General features: G+C 49.0%; 6 protein-coding genes across 9 annotated transcripts; 4 read left to right on the top strand and 2 right to left on the bottom strand.

Annotated features, from left to right (window-relative positions):
- Nucleotides 1–45: 45 nt before the first annotated feature.
- Nucleotides 46–1,393, top strand: LOC117583047 (cytochrome c-type heme lyase). 2 transcript variants are annotated; one of them, XM_034271210.1, is made up of 3 exons: nucleotides 46–270; nucleotides 402–1,005; nucleotides 1,067–1,393. In XM_034271210.1, the coding sequence occupies exons 2-3, from the start codon at nucleotides 413–415 to the stop codon at nucleotides 1,323–1,325; spliced, it is 852 nt and encodes a 283-aa protein (XP_034127101.1). In that variant the 5' UTR covers nucleotides 46–270; nucleotides 402–412; the 3' UTR covers nucleotides 1,326–1,393. The 2 variants fall into 2 exon arrangements, with proteins under 2 accessions (XP_034127101.1, XP_034127100.1); XM_034271209.1 differs by having other exon boundaries at nucleotides 47–270; nucleotides 412–1,005.
- A 673-nt stretch (nucleotides 1,394–2,066) lies between these two features.
- Nucleotides 2,067–3,748, top strand: LOC117583008 (caspase). Its single transcript, XM_034271159.1, has one exon. It carries the CDS (start codon nucleotides 2,294–2,296, stop codon nucleotides 3,335–3,337), a length of 1,044 nt encoding a protein of 347 aa, XP_034127050.1. The 5' UTR covers nucleotides 2,067–2,293; the 3' UTR covers nucleotides 3,338–3,748.
- A 211-nt stretch (nucleotides 3,749–3,959) lies between these two features.
- Nucleotides 3,960–5,197, bottom strand: LOC117583010 (electron transfer flavoprotein subunit beta). Its single transcript, XM_034271160.1, has 3 exons — nucleotides 5,129–5,197; nucleotides 5,001–5,058; nucleotides 3,960–4,888 (listed from the first exon to the last, which is right to left on the bottom strand). The coding sequence occupies exons 2-3, from the start codon at nucleotides 5,049–5,051 to the stop codon at nucleotides 4,178–4,180; spliced, it is 762 nt and encodes a 253-aa protein (XP_034127051.1). The 5' UTR covers nucleotides 5,052–5,058; nucleotides 5,129–5,197; the 3' UTR covers nucleotides 3,960–4,177.
- A 239-nt stretch (nucleotides 5,198–5,436) lies between these two features.
- LOC117583151 (3'(2'),5'-bisphosphate nucleotidase 1) lies at nucleotides 5,437–6,675 on the top strand. Its single transcript, XM_034271342.1, has 2 exons — nucleotides 5,437–5,907; nucleotides 5,967–6,675. Exons 1-2 carry the CDS (start codon nucleotides 5,529–5,531, stop codon nucleotides 6,503–6,505), a joined length of 918 nt encoding a protein of 305 aa, XP_034127233.1. The 5' UTR covers nucleotides 5,437–5,528; the 3' UTR covers nucleotides 6,506–6,675.
- On the bottom strand, nucleotides 6,518–9,088 carry LOC117583150 (protein claret segregational). 2 transcript variants are annotated; one of them, XM_034271340.1, is made up of 3 exons: nucleotides 8,762–9,088; nucleotides 8,015–8,697; nucleotides 6,518–7,951 (listed from the first exon to the last, which is right to left on the bottom strand). In XM_034271340.1, exons 1-3 carry the CDS (start codon nucleotides 8,952–8,954, stop codon nucleotides 6,686–6,688), a joined length of 2,142 nt encoding a protein of 713 aa, XP_034127231.1. In that variant the 5' UTR covers nucleotides 8,955–9,088; the 3' UTR covers nucleotides 6,518–6,685. The 2 variants fall into 2 exon arrangements, with proteins under 2 accessions (XP_034127231.1, XP_034127232.1); XM_034271341.1 differs by having other exon boundaries at nucleotides 8,765–9,088.
- Nucleotides 9,089–9,949: 861 nt separating this feature from the next.
- Nucleotides 9,950–17,631, top strand: LOC117583519. Of its 2 annotated transcripts, XM_034271864.1 has the most exons (15): nucleotides 9,950–10,323; nucleotides 10,618–10,794; nucleotides 10,957–11,249; nucleotides 11,307–11,868; nucleotides 12,145–12,680; nucleotides 12,739–13,049; nucleotides 13,109–13,651; nucleotides 13,713–14,250; nucleotides 14,312–14,444; nucleotides 14,501–14,616; nucleotides 14,676–14,845; nucleotides 14,952–15,033; nucleotides 15,102–15,338; nucleotides 15,398–15,838; nucleotides 15,905–17,631. In XM_034271864.1, the coding sequence occupies exons 1-15, from the start codon at nucleotides 10,062–10,064 to the stop codon at nucleotides 17,282–17,284; spliced, it is 5,781 nt and encodes a 1,926-aa protein (XP_034127755.1). In that variant the 5' UTR covers nucleotides 9,950–10,061; the 3' UTR covers nucleotides 17,285–17,631. The 2 variants fall into 2 exon arrangements, with proteins under 2 accessions (XP_034127755.1, XP_034127754.1); XM_034271863.1 differs by having other exon boundaries at nucleotides 10,618–11,249.
- The last annotated feature ends 26 nt before the right edge of the window (nucleotides 17,632–17,657 follow it).

Here is a 17,657-nt window from a genome sequence, read left to right as displayed (position 1 = left end):
AACGATTCGGGCTGTGGTTCCGTACTGGCCGTAGTCTCATATTTTTGCTAAATAATAGCTCTTACTTTTCTGTTGCTACAAATTTTCAACTGACAACGAGTTCCATTCCGTTTTCACTTAATTTGGCAACCCTTCGCGTAACCTTTCCGAATTTTACGCCCGCTGCTGCACTTGTCCTGCGATGAACTGTAAATATATTAATTAAATTAAAACGCGAGTGACTTTCAAAACAAATAATCGAATACGAAGATCCTTAAGCTAGGGGATTAGGTAGGTCTGGGTGTGCACACCGTCCTGCTCGCCAGTTGTCGGCTGCTGCAGTTACGCAACTGGGAGAAGTGGCGCCCCAAGAATCAAATTTTCCTCGTGACACAGATTTCATAGTTGCCTCATCCTTGCAGAAAAATACAGAATGGGTAACAACGCCAGCTTCAACGTCCAGATGGAGGCGCCCAAAGGTGTGCCTGCGGATCATGCGAAGCACATGTCCGCTGGTGGCTCGCCGCCGCCAGAGTGCCCCATGCACCAGAAGCAGGGTGGCGATAACAAATCTGCCTCGCCAGTGCCCCCACATCCCAAGATGCAGCAGGCCTCTGAGTGCCCCGTGCAGCACGACAATAGTGATGTTAATCCACTCAACATGATGCCGCCGGCTAATCAGCAGCCGTCGCCAGGACAGCCGTTCGCACTGCCCACCGAGCGGCAGACATCAACGATACCGAAGGTCACCGAGGACGGCACCGTCCAGTTCTGGCAGTATCCCAGCCAACAGATGTTCTGGAACGCGATGCTGCGCAAGGGATGGCGCTGGAAGAAGGAGGACGTGGACCAGAAGGACATGGGCGACATCATTCGCATACACAACGCCAACAATGAGCAGGCCTGGCAGGAGGTGCTTAAGTGGGAGGCACTGCATGCCAAAGAGTGCGGCAATCCGCGCCTAAAGAGCTTTGGCGGCAAGGCCAAGGACTTCAGTCCCCGTGCCCGTTTCCGCAGCTTGTTGGGGTAACTAAATTCCTCACATTTCCCATTTCTATTTACTTGCTAAGCTCCAAGCCCTTTCCAGATATGAGCTGCCCTTTGATCGTCATGACTGGATTGTGGATCGGTGCGGCAAGGATGTCCGCTACGTCATTGACTACTACGACGGGGGACTTGTGGACAAGGACTATCGCTTCGCCCTGCTGGATGTGCGTCCGGCCATGGACTCGGTTGACAATGTCTGGGATCGTATGCGCGTCACCTACATGCGCTGGAGGTACGAGATCACCGACAAGTTTGCCAGCAACGACAAGGAGGGCAGCAAGGCCGCCGCCAGCGACTAGAGACCGTTGCAGCGATTCGTATCTGTAGAAAAAAATTTGACTAAGTTATTAAAGCAATTAGAATTAACGTTGACTGCGTTTAAGTTGTTGCAAAGGAAACGTTTCCTATCAAATGTGGGGTCCCCACATAATACACTTTTGAGCAACCCAGGAAAAGTTATTGATTAAATCCTTCCAGAAGGGATAATCCCAGAAAATATAAAAATCAACAGGTAGCAAACAATAATAAAATATTTATTGATTCATCAATAATTTCCTTATGTGAGCGTTCCATTTCGTGGTACAAAACAATATTCGACAAATTTCATCATGCAACCGTTTATCATTTGAAAAGACTTAAATCCTGATAATCAAAAAAAGCAAGGCTAATGGAACCTTAACTAATTACACAATCTATTGTTGTTTGGTGGTTTCATATTCTACAGACATTATATATATGTTTAAATATGATAGAAAATATTTTTAAATTGTTGTGAATCGTGTATATCCTTATCGATAGGGTGATAAGCTCGTCGATAGTGGCCATTTCATTCTGGTCGTATTCTACTACTTCAATACCTGTAAAAACACAATAACATATTTATGTTTGCGTTTGTGGTTTCTTGTTTCAACGAAACGACATGCATATTTGATTAATAATTCGCTAATTCCTGTTGATAATTTGTTGTTTCTCCCAGTTTATTCAATTAAAGTGCAGTGTGATACGGTCATTGCACATATCGATGTACTATCGATGTTTTGCTGCAAGGTCGCACTCGAGAAAAAAAAACTAAAACAGAAATACCCGCCACAAACTAAAAATTGTTGTCTATTGTTCGCCAGTTTTCTTTGTTGCAAGTTCAAAACCTGACTTTCTCCGGTGCTTAGGATAATTAGTGCAAGTTTCTCGCGATACTTCGTCCCGATATTGAAAACCAGTTTCGTTGTCTTTGTGACTCATCAGAATTCCACAGGCTCAAGGAAAATTGATGGAAAATACAATGGCCGACACAAACACAAACAATAGCAGCAGCAACGAGTCCAGCGATCAGGTAGGAATTCGCGTGGAAAACAACCCGGACGATCACACAGACGCCTTCGGGTCGGTGGGCGGCAGCAGTGGTCCCACTGCAGGGTCCAGCTCCTCGCACCACAACAATGCATACGGCAGCGGAGCCATTGGACAGCTGGCCAATGGCTATAAATCGCCCTCAGCGAGCTATGGCAAAAATGTTGCCAAAATGGTCACGGATCGGCATGCCGCAGAGTACAATATGCGACACAAGAATCGTGGCATGGCATTGATCTTCAACCATGAACACTTCGAGGTGCCCACTTTGAAGTCGCGCGCTGGCACCAATGTGGACTGTGAGAATCTGACCCGAGTGCTGAAGCAGCTCGACTTTGAGGTGACCGTCTACAAGGACTGTCGCTACAAGGACATTGTGCGCACAATTGAATTGGCCGCCTCGCAGAATCACAGCGACAGCGATTGCATTTTGGTGGCGATTCTGTCCCACGGAGAGATGGGCTACATCTATGCCAAGGACACCCAATACAAGCTGGAGAACATCTGGAGCTTTTTCACGGCCAATCACTGCCCCTCGCTGGCCGGCAAGCCGAAGCTGTTCTTCATCCAGGCCTGCCAGGGCGACCGCTTGGACACGGGCGTGACAATGCAGCGCGGACATACCGAAACGGATGGCGACTCCTCGATGAGCTACAAGATACCCGTCCATGCCGACTTCCTCATTGCCTACTCCACCGTTCCGGGCTTCTACTCGTGGCGCAACACCACGCGGGGCAGCTGGTTCATGCAGAGCCTGTGCGCCGAGCTGGCTGCCAATGGCAAGCGCCTGGACATCCTAACGCTGCTGACCTTTGTCTCGCAGCGTGTGGCCGTCGACTTTGAGTCATGCACCCCCGATACACCCGAAATGCACCAGCAAAAGCAAATACCCTGCGTTACCACGATGCTAACGCGCATTTTGCGTTTCAGCGATAAGCAAATGGTGCCTGCCGGACGGGTTTGATGGCTACTAGTGTGGTTCTTGGGTTGGCTAAGGCATAGGCAAAGACGGGGTGTGTGATACGCGAAGGGGTAGGCTACAGTAACTCTGAAACTGTACTACAAACAACAATTTTCTACTTCAATTTGTTTATCCTATAACTAGGGCCATATGTGTACCTATCCTTTAAAAAGCATTTATTATCATCGGCTTAACAACTCTCTTGCCCTTCATAGATCAAATAGGAGCGAATAGCCCTTTTTTATATTTTTTTAAATTAAAATATTCGCATAAATACTCGTCTGTATGTTTAATCGAAGCATAAAGTGTCTCTCGTAATCGTCCAATTAAAACGCAAAAGATTTTAGCATTTAGTTAAGGTTTTTTATATATATCTTTATGTACAATTTATATTCTCTCTCTCTATAAAAACATGTATTAGCAAAAGTTTTCCTTTTATGTAAACCGCTAATAAAAAACAATAGAAAAACATATACCATTGGGTAAGCCATATCGGGCAAGGCGTTGAATCCACATTTTTGGGCCGCCTCAAGTTGAGCGAGATTTTCCTGAAAAGGAGTTTTCGGAAAAAAAGTCGAGACGAGTCAGTCGTTGAGGTGGACTTGACCCTGTCTGTCTGTGTGTGTCTGAGCTTACAATCACTTTATTCTTAGAGCTGTGACACAATGGAAATAAATTTAAAATTTGATATTACTTAAAGCACTACGTTCAGGATGGGTAAGTGGAAGGGAAGAATTTTTTAAAGCCTGTCTGCCGATCTATCTCTGAGGTTAGATAAATGCACATTTCTGATATTTTCTTTTGTTCAATTAAAAACGGGTTTCATTTTGCTCACAATTTCGCTTAGATGTGGCCCCCCTCCTTCAGTTTGGCCACCAAGGCGTCGACATCGGCCACGGTGGCACCGGCCTGGCGCACTGGCGGATCCTCCACGGAGATAATATCAATGCGTGGCGTGGTATCAATGCCCAAATCCTTGGCAGTGACCTTCTTCAGTGGCTTCTTCTTGGCCTTCATGATGTTGGGTAACGTGGCATAGCGTGGCGTGTTCAGCCGCAAGTCAGCGCTTAGTACGGCCGGTATCTTGGTTTTGATCGTCTCCAGGCCGCCATCGATTTCACGGGTGATGGTCAGGCCAGCGTCCGTCTTCTCGATCTTGTTGCAGAAGGTGCCCTGAGGCCAGTTCAGCACTGCTGCGGTCATCTGGGCTGTCTGATTAGCGTCATCGTCGATGGCCTGCTTGCCGAGGATCACCAGATCCGCTTTCTCATCCAGCGCCAGCTTGGCAAGAATCTTCGAAATGTGGATGGGCTGCAGCAGCTCGTACTCGGCCTGTGGCACCTCCACGTGAACGCCACGATCGGCGCCCATGGCCATGGCGGTGCGTATAACCTCCGCCGACTGAGCTGGACCCACGGACACGGCAATGACCTCAGTGGCCAGCTTCTTCTCCTTCATCTTCACGGCCTCCTCGACGGCAATCTCATCGAAGGGATTCATCGAGTGCTTCACGCCCTGGGTGACAACACCAGTCTTGTCGGGCTTGACGCGGACCTTTAGGTGGACACATTTGATAATGAATTGTTTAATTAAGTTTAATTCTTTCGATTACGCAAAACGCAACAAGTGATAAGAAGAAGATGCAACAGGCCATTTCTCGGCTTACCTTGACAGCATAGTCGATCACACGCTTAACTCCAACCAAAACACGGGCCATTTCTGTTCTAAAATATTATTATATATATATATATAGTTAATGGAATTATTTTAAAATCTTTGGCAGACTGATTTTACTCTTGATTTTGAGGGGGTGGTACAAAGGTCTTCTGTGTTGCTGACCAGGGCTGGCGATTTCGCTTTTTTCCGGTCAGATCTGGCTTTTTTTATAGGCTAATTCAATATGTATTAAAAATGATTTTTCTTTTCTTTCGCACTAACTCTGAAAATTGCTTATTTTAATAATTAAAACAATATGTTGCCTTCATCAAAAATCCTTTAATCCTAAATCATTAATTCAAATTCGGCTCTTTCTTTTGGCTTTTTTCTTTAAGCTAGAAACGTCTGTTTTTCTGTTGAAGAGCTGGCAGCACAACAATACTCGTACAGTTATGGTAAAACAGCTGTTGTACTTTCACACACTCACTTGAAGCATCATTTCGTCGCATTCCAAATAAAAAAGAAAAAGTACAGAAACATGGCTTCGACGGCTCCGGTTATCATGAGAATTATGGCATCTTCCATACAGACAGCCAAACGTGCGGGTGGCATCATTCGCGACGTGTTGAAACAAGGCGATCTGGGCATCGTGGACAAAGGAAAAAATGATCCCCAAACGGAGGCTGATCGTTCGGCACAGCGGTGCATCATTGCCTCGCTGGCGAAGAAGTTTCCCAGCGTCAAGATCATTGGCGAGGAAGGTGGCTCCGATCTAAATGTGTGCGATGATTGGCTGGTGGAAGATTCTGATGAAACATTTCTTCAGCAAAGCTGCCCGGACGAGTGGCGTGATGCAAAACCGGAGGATTTTGTGATCTGGGTAGATCCACTGGATGGCACAGCTGAATACACGCAGGGTAAGTTGGACACAGCAGACGAAACTCAACTCACTTAATGTAAACTCTACCCCCAAAAGGTTACGTGGAGCATGTAACTGTACTCATTGGCATTGCCATCAAGGACGCTGCCGTTGGCGGCATCATTCATCAGCCTTTCTACCAGCAGCCCGATGGTGAGCTGGGTCGCACCATTTGGGGACTCAAGGGTCTGGGCACAGGCGGATTTACACATTCGCTGGCCCCGCCCGGCGAGTTCATTATAACCACCACACGATCGCATTCCAATGCCCTGCATCAGCAGGCGCTCAATGCATTTCCTGCCACCAAAGTTATCAAAGTGGGCGGCGCTGGATTCAAGGTGTTGCAGCTGCTAGAGGGCAAGGCTCACGCTTATGTGTTTGCCACACCGGGCTGCAAGAAATGGGACACCTGCGCACCCGAGGCTGTGCTTGAAGCACAGGGTGGCTTCCTCACCGACATCAATGGCGAGCATTATGCCTACAATGCAGATGTGGAGCATGTGAATCGTCAGGGCGTGTTGGCCAGCGTCGGCGAGAATCACTCCGAGTTGGTGTACAAAATTCCACGCAAGGTGCGGGAGGCTGTGGGCGTATGAATGCGGAGTAACTTTCATCACTTGATTAGTTTATTTTCGACTAAAAGTAAACACATAACTTAAGCGATAACAGAAAAGTGTTGGGAAATAATCTTTGAGGGATGCGTGTAGGCGTGTAGAAGAGAATATACAATCTATTAGAAATCAACAGAAACGTTGCCAAAAATGTACACCGTCCGTCTATTTATCAAAGCTACTGCTCATGTTGCTGTTGGAGCCCAGGGAGCTGCTGCTGTTGAGTGCTGGCACTGTGTTGCTGCTGGCCATGTAACGATTGCGCTTTGCCTTGGGTATTTTGCAGGAGTGCACCGAGGCAGCAAAGCGCAAGGACTTCACCGACTCTTGGAAGCAGTCCTGGAAGGGCGAAACATTGATGAACATCAGCGTCTTGGAATTGCCGCCCAGCGAGGGCATTAGCAGGTGTGTGAGCTTCGAATTGCGATAGGGAATGTGGTCCTGCTTTTGAAGCAGTGCCAGAATGACGTTCGTCAGCTCGGAGAGCGAACGATTGATGCTCTTGGTTTCGGTCATGCGTATGCTGGTCTTTGGCGACTCAGAGCCGGCCAAGTCCACTAGATTGATGGAGCCCACCGATACTTCCTGCTTCTCTGCATGCCGCCCAATCAGTTGCAGCTTGGTCACGGCATGTGAGCGGGAGGAGCGCTCGTTGCCCGCCGTGGAGGCTGTGGCGCGATTCTGTCTGGCCATCAGCATAAGCTGGCGCAGGTGGTGGGGATCGGCGACCGTCTCTTCGGTTATGTTAGACACATAAATGTCGTTCTTGTTGTTCTTGGCCATGCGTATTTCCATGTCCTTCTGCTCGTTGCTCAGCAGATCGTACAGCACCTCGTTGTAGATCTCCAAGAAGGTGGCCTTAATCTCGTACTCCCAGCCCAAGTTGCGATATCCCTTTATGGAGTCGAAGAGCAGGTCTACGGTGCGTGGAATCACTCCCAATTCGGACGGCACACCGTCCATGGTGTAGGTCTTTCCACTGCCCGTCTGGCCATAGGCAAATATGCAAATGTTGTAGCCGTCAAGCGCGGACTGAATGAGCGGCGACACCATCTCAAAGATGTCCGTTTGCGTGGAGGTGGGGTAGAAGACCTGGTCGAAGGAGAAGATTTGCTGTCCCATTTTGTTCTTTGCCTGGCCATCCATGCTCTGCAGCTCGACTGTGGCCTCATCGTGGTATATATACGTGCAGCGGTTGCGGTCCAGCTCAGAGGGAAGTGGCGGACGTATTCGACAAAAGACTCGTATATTCCCGCGCAGATCCATGACCAAGTTGTGCAGCTCCTTGCGCTCCATGTTGGACTGGAACAGCTGCTCCTTGCATGTCTCCAGATCCTTTGCTTGCTGCTCGTTGCTGCGTAGTAGATCTTCGGTGCGCTGCCGCAGTTGCAGCACCTCCGCGGTCAGGCTTTCATGTTCCATCTTTATTTGCTGCAATGAAATTCGAATCGATCTGGAGCTGATCAATCTCTACATGGGATTTGATGTGCTTACCTTATGATTTGTCTGCAGCTCTGACAGCTCCTCTTTTGCTCGTCCCAGCGAGGTAGTGATTGTCTCAATGTTCTTGGCCTGCTGCTTCACCTGCCTGTTCAGACAGTCGTTGTCCGTCTGCACATTCTTCAGCGAGGATTCGGTTTCAATTAGCTTCGTCTGCGTCTCCTCGAGCTGTGTGGGTAGCGACTCCAACTCGCCCATATCCTCCACCTGCTTTTCATACTTGGTCTTGAGCACCTTGTGCTTGTCCAGCAGATCATGGAAACGGGCCTTGAAGTCATACGGCGCTATACGCTTTGGAGCTGCACTACTCGCTGCGCCACCACTTGCGCCGCCGCTTGCGGGCTTTGTTCTAGTGGCTGTGGCAGAGGCTGCTGCTGTAGTTGCTGCTCTGGGTAAAGGACGAGCAGCTAATGGTCGCTTGGTCACCGTGGAAGCCGTAGTTGAGGCTGTGGCTGTCGCTGTTGTAGTGCCGGCTAGTCGTCCCATACGCTGGACTGGCACTGTGGCAGTGGCGTTGCCAAAGCGCGAAACTTTGCTCGGAATGCTCGGCAATGTGGGCTGTGCTGCCGGGCGTTTGTTATTTAGACGCATCTCGTTGATATCGCAGGCCGAGCGACTTCGTCTCAATTTGGCGCGGTTCAATATTTTTGTAGGCTCCGGTGAGGCAGCGCGACCCCCTGATAAAATAAGGCAAAGGTTGGGGTGATGGATGATCGCTGGAAATGCTTTGTACCCACTTACCCATGCGACGTTCCATGACTTGCGGCAAATTGTTAATATCTCGGGAGAGCGGCGGCAGCAAATTTCCACAATAAGTTTGGTTTGTATTGAAGGCGCCGGCTCCGCCTGCTTTGATTCGATCTGTGGGCAGTATACTTTTTACCTGCATCGCGGGCCGCTTTATGCTCGACGGTTTCGGCAAACGGGATTCCATTATTATTATTTTGTATATTCAATTGTCTATTTTTCTGGTCACTTCAAGTTGAATGGATAATTTGAATTGATTTTTGATGGACAGACGCGTCTATTGAACGAGAAGAAGCGACGCTCCGACGCCACTTCGCGCCGTTAATTTCGATTGTAGGGTTGCTTTGGAGTTACCGGCGCTGCCATCTGTATCTTTTCAGACACTCTGGCCAGCCCATGCGATAGTTTACGCAAATCATATGTTCCAGTCGGAACACCAGCTCTGCGAAATTAGTAAAGAGGATTCTGAGAGGATATGATAGAATTAGGAAATGTTTGAAATCTCAGGCTCCAATGGATGCATACGCCAGTCTGTATCTGTTGTAAAGCCGACTTTAGATAAAGCGTGTTACACGGAAACAAAGTAAGTAATTATGGTTAAAAGCAGCTTGGGAAACGGAATATCCACTTTAATTCATGAAAATAGGGTATAGAAATGCCCATACTACGTTGACAAGCAACAAGTTATCAAATGAACTCCGAGCCAATTAAATAATTTACTTATGTTCCCTTTGTGCAATTTTCAAAAAAACAATATAATTTCTTATCCTTATCTGTTCCGCGCGCATTTTCAAAAATTTTCATGATATCAATTAACATACACGTTGTCTATACATGTTACATACATTTACATACTGAACATAAAGCTCCATTGCTTCCCCAAGGGGTGAATTGAATGAACAAATCAAATATATAAGGTCATAAGGTATATAATCCAATAGAAATCAGTATTTATACTAAGCAAAATTGATTCTTCAATCGGATTAAATTATTGTTTTAGTGCTAAAGTCTAAGGGGCTAAGTCTTTATTAGCTAGTAATATTAAATGGAATATCAAAAGCAAGGAACATTTGTTTTGGGTTCGGTATATTATCAGTATACTTTTAAATGAGAAGATATATTTTCGAATATTTTTGAGGGTCATGCGGAATATTTGATCGATAAGTCCGCGACCACACTGGCGCAGAATTAAACACAAAAAAAAGACGAAAAGAACCAAAAAAATTAAGTAGCAGCAGAAAAAACTATTTGCAGTGCGAGGGCTCGCGAGACCGGAAAAACCTCAAGTCAAGTGATGGCGGGGCACGCAGAACTCAAGGAGCTGAGCGTGTTTGAGCTGCGTCCACTTATTACAAATATCAGCTGCAAACTGTCGGCAGTCACCGCAGGTTTTGATGAAAAGCAATTGCTGGCGATTGTCAGCGAGGAAAATGAGATTGTGCTGCGTTATATCAGCGCAGCTGGGCAGGAGGTGGTCAAGATGATATCCTGGTTCCGACACCGTGTCATCCATGACGTGTGCTTCGATCCTGCGGGCATTTGGCTGCTGGTGCTATGTAAGTACCCCGGATGGTGTTTGTCGCCCCTAGCATGAGGGTGGAGGTGTAGGTGTAGGGCTGGTGTTTGCTGTTCGTTGTTCAAGCCTAAAATTACTTTGTTCCCAACCATCCTCTCGGCGTATGTGCATGTGGGTATGTGTGTGTGTGTGTGCGGGTGCGTGTGTGATTATTGATTTTCTTTTGCGTATTTTGTTTTGATTTATTAATGCTGAAGTGGAGGATGCTCCTCCTCCAATTGGGCCTTGGATCGATGCTAATGTTACTCACCTCTGCTCACAAATATATCAACAGGTTTTGACAATACGCTGCACATTGTGCCCGCCCTGGCGCTGGTGGACAAGACGAATATTCTGGCCGCCTGCTCACTGTACAGCACCACACAGGTGACCTCCTATATCATACCTTTTGTTGGTCCCCACGAGTGCCCCAACTCCAAGAAGTGCCCCAATCACTCAACGGCATCGACTGAGCAGCAGCCGGCACCAGCAGGGATCCACGAAGAGGAGCAATTGGCCGAGAAGTTGGCCAATGTTCTGCAGCTGGACGAAAATGCAGATGCCGAGCCCTTGGGTCACGAGCTGCCCGATCATATGCTGGTCAAAAACAATGAACAGGATGTGGCCGAAGAGCAGCAACAGCAGCAGCAGCCGCCCGTCCAGCCACAGTTTGATGCCACTGGCAATAGCCAGGTGATGGCAGCTTCCTTCATGGCGTCCAAGACTTGCCCGTATCCCCTTTCGGTGGTGTGGTGGAAGACCAACCATGGCCTGAACAGGGCCATTATTGGCTACTCAGATGGTTCCATCTGCTTTGTTGGCCTTAGCCCCAACTGCCCCATGATTGCCAGCACCGCAATCGAAAATGGATCTGTGATGCGTTTAGTTATCTGCAAGGACAAAACCTACGATGGAGTAATGTTGCTGGTAAGCTACAAATGTTGTTTCTGATTAGACTCAACTAATTTGTGCGCTCCCCCTTAGATCACCTCCTCCCTGAAGGAGCAGTACAAGTTGCTGCTGGAGCAAAAGGCCATCATGTACGTTTATCCCGGAGATAGTTCACCGACCACACGTGAGGGCGCCTGGCAGATTGTCATGTCGGTGCAGGGCAAGCATCAAAATCATGCTGGCTTAGCGGCAGGTGCACGACAAAACAACAGCTCCGATCCAGCCTCGGACAGCAGCCAGCTGGAAGAGGATGTGTTTGCGCCGCCATCCAGCGCCGAGGATGTTCCGCCCAGCTTTCAGGCACCCACAGTGCCCACAGATGTGTCTGCCGTCCCGGTGGTGCCAGTTGAGGCTAGAGCTCAGGAAATGCAGCCACCGCCAGCCCCACCATCCTACAGCGAAGCGCTGGCCCGTCAGTCCAGCGAGAGCATGGGCGTACGCTTTCATCAGCAGCAGCTGCACACGGCTAGCAACAGCATCGATGGCATACTGCCAGCGACAAGAGCACGCCTGGCCTCGCTCAAGAGTCTCGGATCGAAGAAGCTGCATGCCATCAAAATGAGGCTCTCCGATCAGCGGCAAAAGTTCGATGAATGTGCGTAAGCAAAAGAAAAGTCTTTGTCTCGTCCTTATCCCTGTTGTTCTTTGTTCATTTGTTAATGTTGCAATTTGTTTATTTTATATATTTGTTTGTTTTTTTTCTTCGATTGGTGTGCAGTTTTGAGAGAACTGTTGCATCTTTTGAGGCGTCGCTTGTGCGGTGAGTCTCTCACACTCAACAGACTGCCATAGACCTGCCAACTAGCTACACTTATCCACCACCCTAAACACATTTTACTCATCTTTATCCCTATCCCTTGTCTTGTTCTAGTAATGCCGGACTCCAATTTGGGTTCTTTTGCCATTATGGACTCACCCTCGGTGACCCCAGAGCCGCTGGGCAACACCACAGGCTCGTTCTACACCATCCAGAATCTGCGTAGCACTTTTCTGCTGAGTGCCCTGCACAGCAATAGTCACAGTCTGACGGTGCACAGCATTGACATTAGCCTGAAGCCGCTGTTTGTCTACAAGATACCCAAGCACACCCAGGAAATACTCATCAGTTCGAACATACTCTACGGCATCAACTATGTGGATCTGCACAGTCGCAGCGATTCGGCCATATCGACGGCAGCCTCCTCGCTGGAGGAGCCGCTGGTGGCCAACACGGACAAGGAGAATCGCGATGCGGACACCGAGAAACTGGAGGAGCAAAGGGAGACCAATGCACACAAGAGCGACACAACGAGTGCGACCACCACTGCCACATCCAGCATGGACCAGAGCGAAATGCCCAGCAATGCCATCAATGCAGTCAGTGTGATCAGCAGCGCCATGGCCTCAATGCATACCTCCGATGAAGATGTAAGTTTCTACGATCTTTCGTCTTATGGTCCCATATTTGATGTGTCTCTTTTGGTAGCGCTTCAATACGCTGGCACAGATTGGACTCTTTCGCTTTGAGCATGAGACTGTGCTGCACCTGTATCAGATGGCGCAATATCGCCAACCCGCCGGCCAGCCAGAGGCCCTAACCAAAGAGGAGAAGGCCAAGGCATTCGAAATCAAAGATATTCACACGCCCATGGACTACATACAGTTTTACGAGACGGCCGATGTGATCGGTGATTTCTCGCTGCGACAAATGGAGATAATGCAGTCAGAGTTCCCCAAAATCAACTACGATCCCAGCTATGTGATTACCAACAAGAATGTCTACACTATACAGCTAAGGTAAGGTGGCAAAATCGAGCATTTGCTGCATGTAAAAGTCATTTTTTTCGTACTTGCAGAAAGGAGCCGTTTGAGTTGTTCTTGGATGCTGCGCTGCAAAGCGAGTGGAATCAATGCCGCGACTTTTGCAACACCTTCGACCTGTCGTTCGAGCTGTGCATTGAGTTTGCCGGTGACTATTTGCTGCGCCGCAAAAAGATTACGCAGGCGCTGCTCACGTACAATGTGGCGCGGGTGAAGCCCATACGCACAGCCCTCAAGCTGGCCATGTACGGCCACACGTACGCCCTGATGCAGCTGAGCGCCATGGCCCTGAAGTCCACATATCTGCTGAGATCGAAGCATGTGGGCCATGCGTTGCTCAAGGGCATGATGGCGGACATCACCTACCGCCACTCGGAAGATGTGCGAATGATTTTGCCACAGATGCGAGAACAGGGCGTGGTCAACAGTGGGGCCACCTGCAGCGACTATTGCTATGGCGTGGATGAGTCCATCAGTGCGCTGCAAATGTCACCCTCATCGCAGTTTCATTTGGCCAATCTGCTGCTCATAACGCTGGCCGAGAAGGCAGTCAATGATAAGAATTATATGCCACTGTGGTGAGTGTTTGACGTCCATTCAATCGTAAATAAATCTTAATTTTCTGATTGTCTTTTGCAGGAACTTTCTGGTGACCAATAGCAAATATCACACAAACATGACCAGCATTGTGCTCTGCCAGAGCGGACTCTTCTCATCGGCCATCATATTGGCGAAGACGCGTGGCGTCTGCCTGGATACGTTCAATGCGCTGATCAGCGTGGTGGCCCAGGAGTTTGGCTGGTACAACGAGCTCAATGTATGCCTGTACAACCTAAGCGAGAGCATATTCATGGAGACAATCACCTACTTGCCGCACGTGTCCATGGACTACTTTGCCTTCATCCAGGAGAAGCTCGATCACATACGACCCTGTGTGCTGCAGCGGCTCTCCCGGCAACTGAATCCATTCTCGCCAGCGCTGCGACCCATTGTCTCGCACAGCAGCGGCTGCGGCGCCAACACCAACGATAATAATAGTCCCCATCTATTTGAGTTTTGCAAGAGTCTCATTGAGACTTATCTGGCCGTGCTCATACACATGGAATCGCAGCGGGTCAAGCATGATTCGCTGGTGAATGCTTTATCCAATTTCCGCATCAACTATGAAGACAATCAGGCAAGACTCAGAGACGGTTCTCCCCTCTTTTTGGCATTTCCCTAACAAAATTTCCTTGCAGTTTGCCATTGAATCCTCACGCTTTAAACCGATCTCAGCTGGTTGTGCATACTGTGCCTGTGTTGTCGATGGCATTGCCTACTTCTGGGGCTCCAGTGGTATTCCCAGCTACTTTAGTGCTCAAAAGTCAACAGGTAAGTTGCCCATAAATATGTCTGCCATGCCCTTTCTTTATTCCCTTGTCTTACAGAGCCACCCGAGCCAGCGCATGCCGTCAAAACATTGGAACTACTCTCCCAGCTCAATTTGCAGGTGCATGCCATCAAGTGTGGACGCCAGCACACGCTTATTTTAACCAACAATGGGGTAAGCTCACATACAGCACAGCCCAGCGCATATTTATTTATAATTTCTGTACCTAACAGCTCTACTCTGTGGGCAACAACACTCTGTGCCAGCTGGGCATTGGCCGTCACATGCAGATGGCACTGCAGCCGATGCTGGTGACTGCCTTGGATGGCATGAATATAACAGTGCTCGAGGCGGGACAATATCATAATGCAGCAGTGGCCGATGGCAAGCTCTATATGTGGGGGTAGGTTGTAGCAAACTAAACAATTTCCTAGGTGTAGCACGAGGCACCAAGCCGTTCATCTCTGACTCTAAAATGTACCTATATTTCCCTCCCTTTCTGTTTGCAGCTGGGGCGTCTATGGCCAGCTTGGGCAGGGCAGCTGCGAGAATATTGCCACACCACAACTAGTCAGCTTCTTCAAGTATAAGGTACGTCGCAGCCACATCCATAATTCGATCTGCGATCTGCCATTCTGTATCTGTTATTTTTTTTATAGAAAATCTTACAAATATCCCTGGGCCATGCGCACAGTCTTGTAATGTGCCAGGCCAGCAATAGCTACATGGAGGCTAACAACTGCAGCACCGAGCTCTTTGTCTTTGGCTCGAATCACTTTGGCCAGCTGGGCACTGGCAATAGCGAGCAGGGATGCGATACAAAGGTGAATCTGCCCGTGCGCCTAGAGACGGGCGGCAGCAGCCTAAGACTGATACACACCAAATTTTTTACCAACGTAAGTGGAGCCAAAGGTGTGCCGCTGAATGTTTTTTTGACCCCGAATTTGTTGTGCAGTTAGCTGTAGACGATCAGGAGCGTTTGTACACTTGGGGCAGCTCGCCGCAGGCATTGCGCCTGGCCAACCAAATCAAACGTCGCGCCAATGCCAAGCAAAAGCTGGAGGAGAACCATCAGCGTGAGCTGTTGAGCAGGCAACTGGAGGCTACATTGCTGCCAAGACCCAGCAGCAGCACCACCAGTACATTGGTGGAGCCAACCACCTCGTATGCGGCCGTGGTGGCTGGTGCCACACCAAAGGCGACAGCCAACGAGACCAAAGATTCTCAGGTGGATAATGAGGCGGCGCCATCAGATGGCAGCGAAAATCTTGGCTCAAAGTGTGAGTTGGAAAAGGAAAAACCTACGGCACCGCCTCCTGCCACCGAACCTGATCCCACGGAGCATATGACGCCGCATCTGGTGGATACCAGTGAGGTGGCAGGACAAACGCTGCAGGTGTGTACTGACCGAGGGTCTGTTTTGTCATAGTAATCATGGGGATTAATGCTTTTCTGTTTGCAGATCTCCAGTGGGCTGTTTCATTTCGCCTTGATCTCGTCCACGTGCACGCTCTATACGTGGGGCAAGAATCTTGAACATCAGCTGGGCACTGAGGACAAGGATCGTCGTGCTGTGCTGAAGCCCTCGCCCATCGACAGCATTGAGCGCCCCATGTACGTGGATTGCGGTGCGGACTTCACTCTGGTCATGACCACCGATCACATTGTGCGCGCCTTTGGCGGCAACTCCAATGGGCAGTGTGGCAGAGATCAGGGAGCCAGCCTGGAGCGTATGCGACAGCGTGTTGTGTGCCTGCCAACGACAAAGCGACTGATGCGCTTCGAGAGCCAATGCGTGGAGGCGCCCGTGGAGATTAATCTGCCGCGGCCACGCATTCGTCTGGATCAGGATCCGGTTAGATACTTGAAGGTCATGCCGCCATATCAGCCACACTTCTTGCAGCCAGCGAACATCAGCTTCGATCAGCGCTACTCCATAGGCACGCCCATCTACAAGAGCAGCACGGAGCAGGCGGCCACTGGTCAGGATTCGGATGATCTGCTAAGCAGTCTGGAGAATCTGAGCCAGAACGATGCCAGCTTCTCGTATGCCGCACCGCCACTGCTGCAAACCGATGCCAACAGCTCACTGGACTTGGATTATTCGCCCGAGGAGCAGAGCTACGCTCCGCTGGCGGAACAAATGCCGGCGGGCATGACAAGCAATGCAGCGGCTCTGCTGGGCGGCGATGACGATGCCAGCACGTTTACGGCGAGTTCGGTGGGCACGCTGGGCGGTACGGCACTGCAGCAGCTGCGACATTATATACACTACTGCCTGTATGCCTTCCACGGGCTGTATAACCCCGACAAGATCGGGGAGTGTGCGCGTGCGCATCGGAACGAGTATCGCATTAGGATCTGCATGCTGAACTTTAGGTTTGTTGAGGCCTTCCGGCTGTGCCTGCACAGCTGCGACAGTGCACAGCGCACCCTGAAGCTGTTCGAGTACTTCAGCAAGGACACGGGCTACGTGCCGCTGCGGCGATGCGATCTCAAGCATCTTATCTATCACATGTGCTTGCACTTCCTGGAGCGCAAGTTTGATATGCTCGAGTGCGAGCGTTACTTTATGGCCGATCTCGACTACTATCTGCTGGAGCTGGCCTACGTGTTCTACTTCAACAACAATAACTCGACGCTGGAGCAGAATCTCAATCAGAAGTTCAAGCAGCTGATTGCGGCGGCGGCAGACAACAATCCAGCGGTGCCCATATCCGGGCAGCAGCATCAGCTGCAGGATACGGATGTCATATTCGATAGCTTTACGGTGAAGTTCAAGACGATTCTGTGCCAGCGTCTGCTCAGCCACTCGGACTGTGAGACGTCGACTGGCAATTAGCATTGGCCTCCTGCTGCTCCTACTCTGACTGAGTGTGGCATCTGTTTCGTCGTGTTTTAGGTTCTTTGTTTGTTGTGCAACTTCATACACACCCACACTTATCCCCCCTCTACTCCATAAATGTTTACGCGTAATTATTATACCACATAATTGTTGTTTGCGGTTATTTATATACAGAATCATCATCAAAACAAAATCAAATGCTTTTTACAGGCGCCTGTTATTTAAACAAAACAAAAACAAATTAATTAGGACAAACAAATTGTTTAAAGAATCGAATTTTTTGTAATGCTTTGTTTGCAATTGGCTTCGCCCCGTTTTTATTTGTGTTTAATCAATAAATTATTAAAACAAAACAAAAAGAAATTCTCCT

The sequence above is a fragment of the Drosophila guanche genome, unplaced genomic scaffold (assembly GCF_900245975.1).
Source record: "Drosophila guanche unplaced genomic scaffold, DGUA_6, whole genome shotgun sequence".
In the NCBI taxonomy this organism is placed as follows: Eukaryota; Metazoa; Arthropoda; class Insecta; order Diptera; family Drosophilidae; genus Drosophila; species Drosophila guanche.
This window is presented reverse-complemented; position numbering and strand designations above follow the sequence as displayed.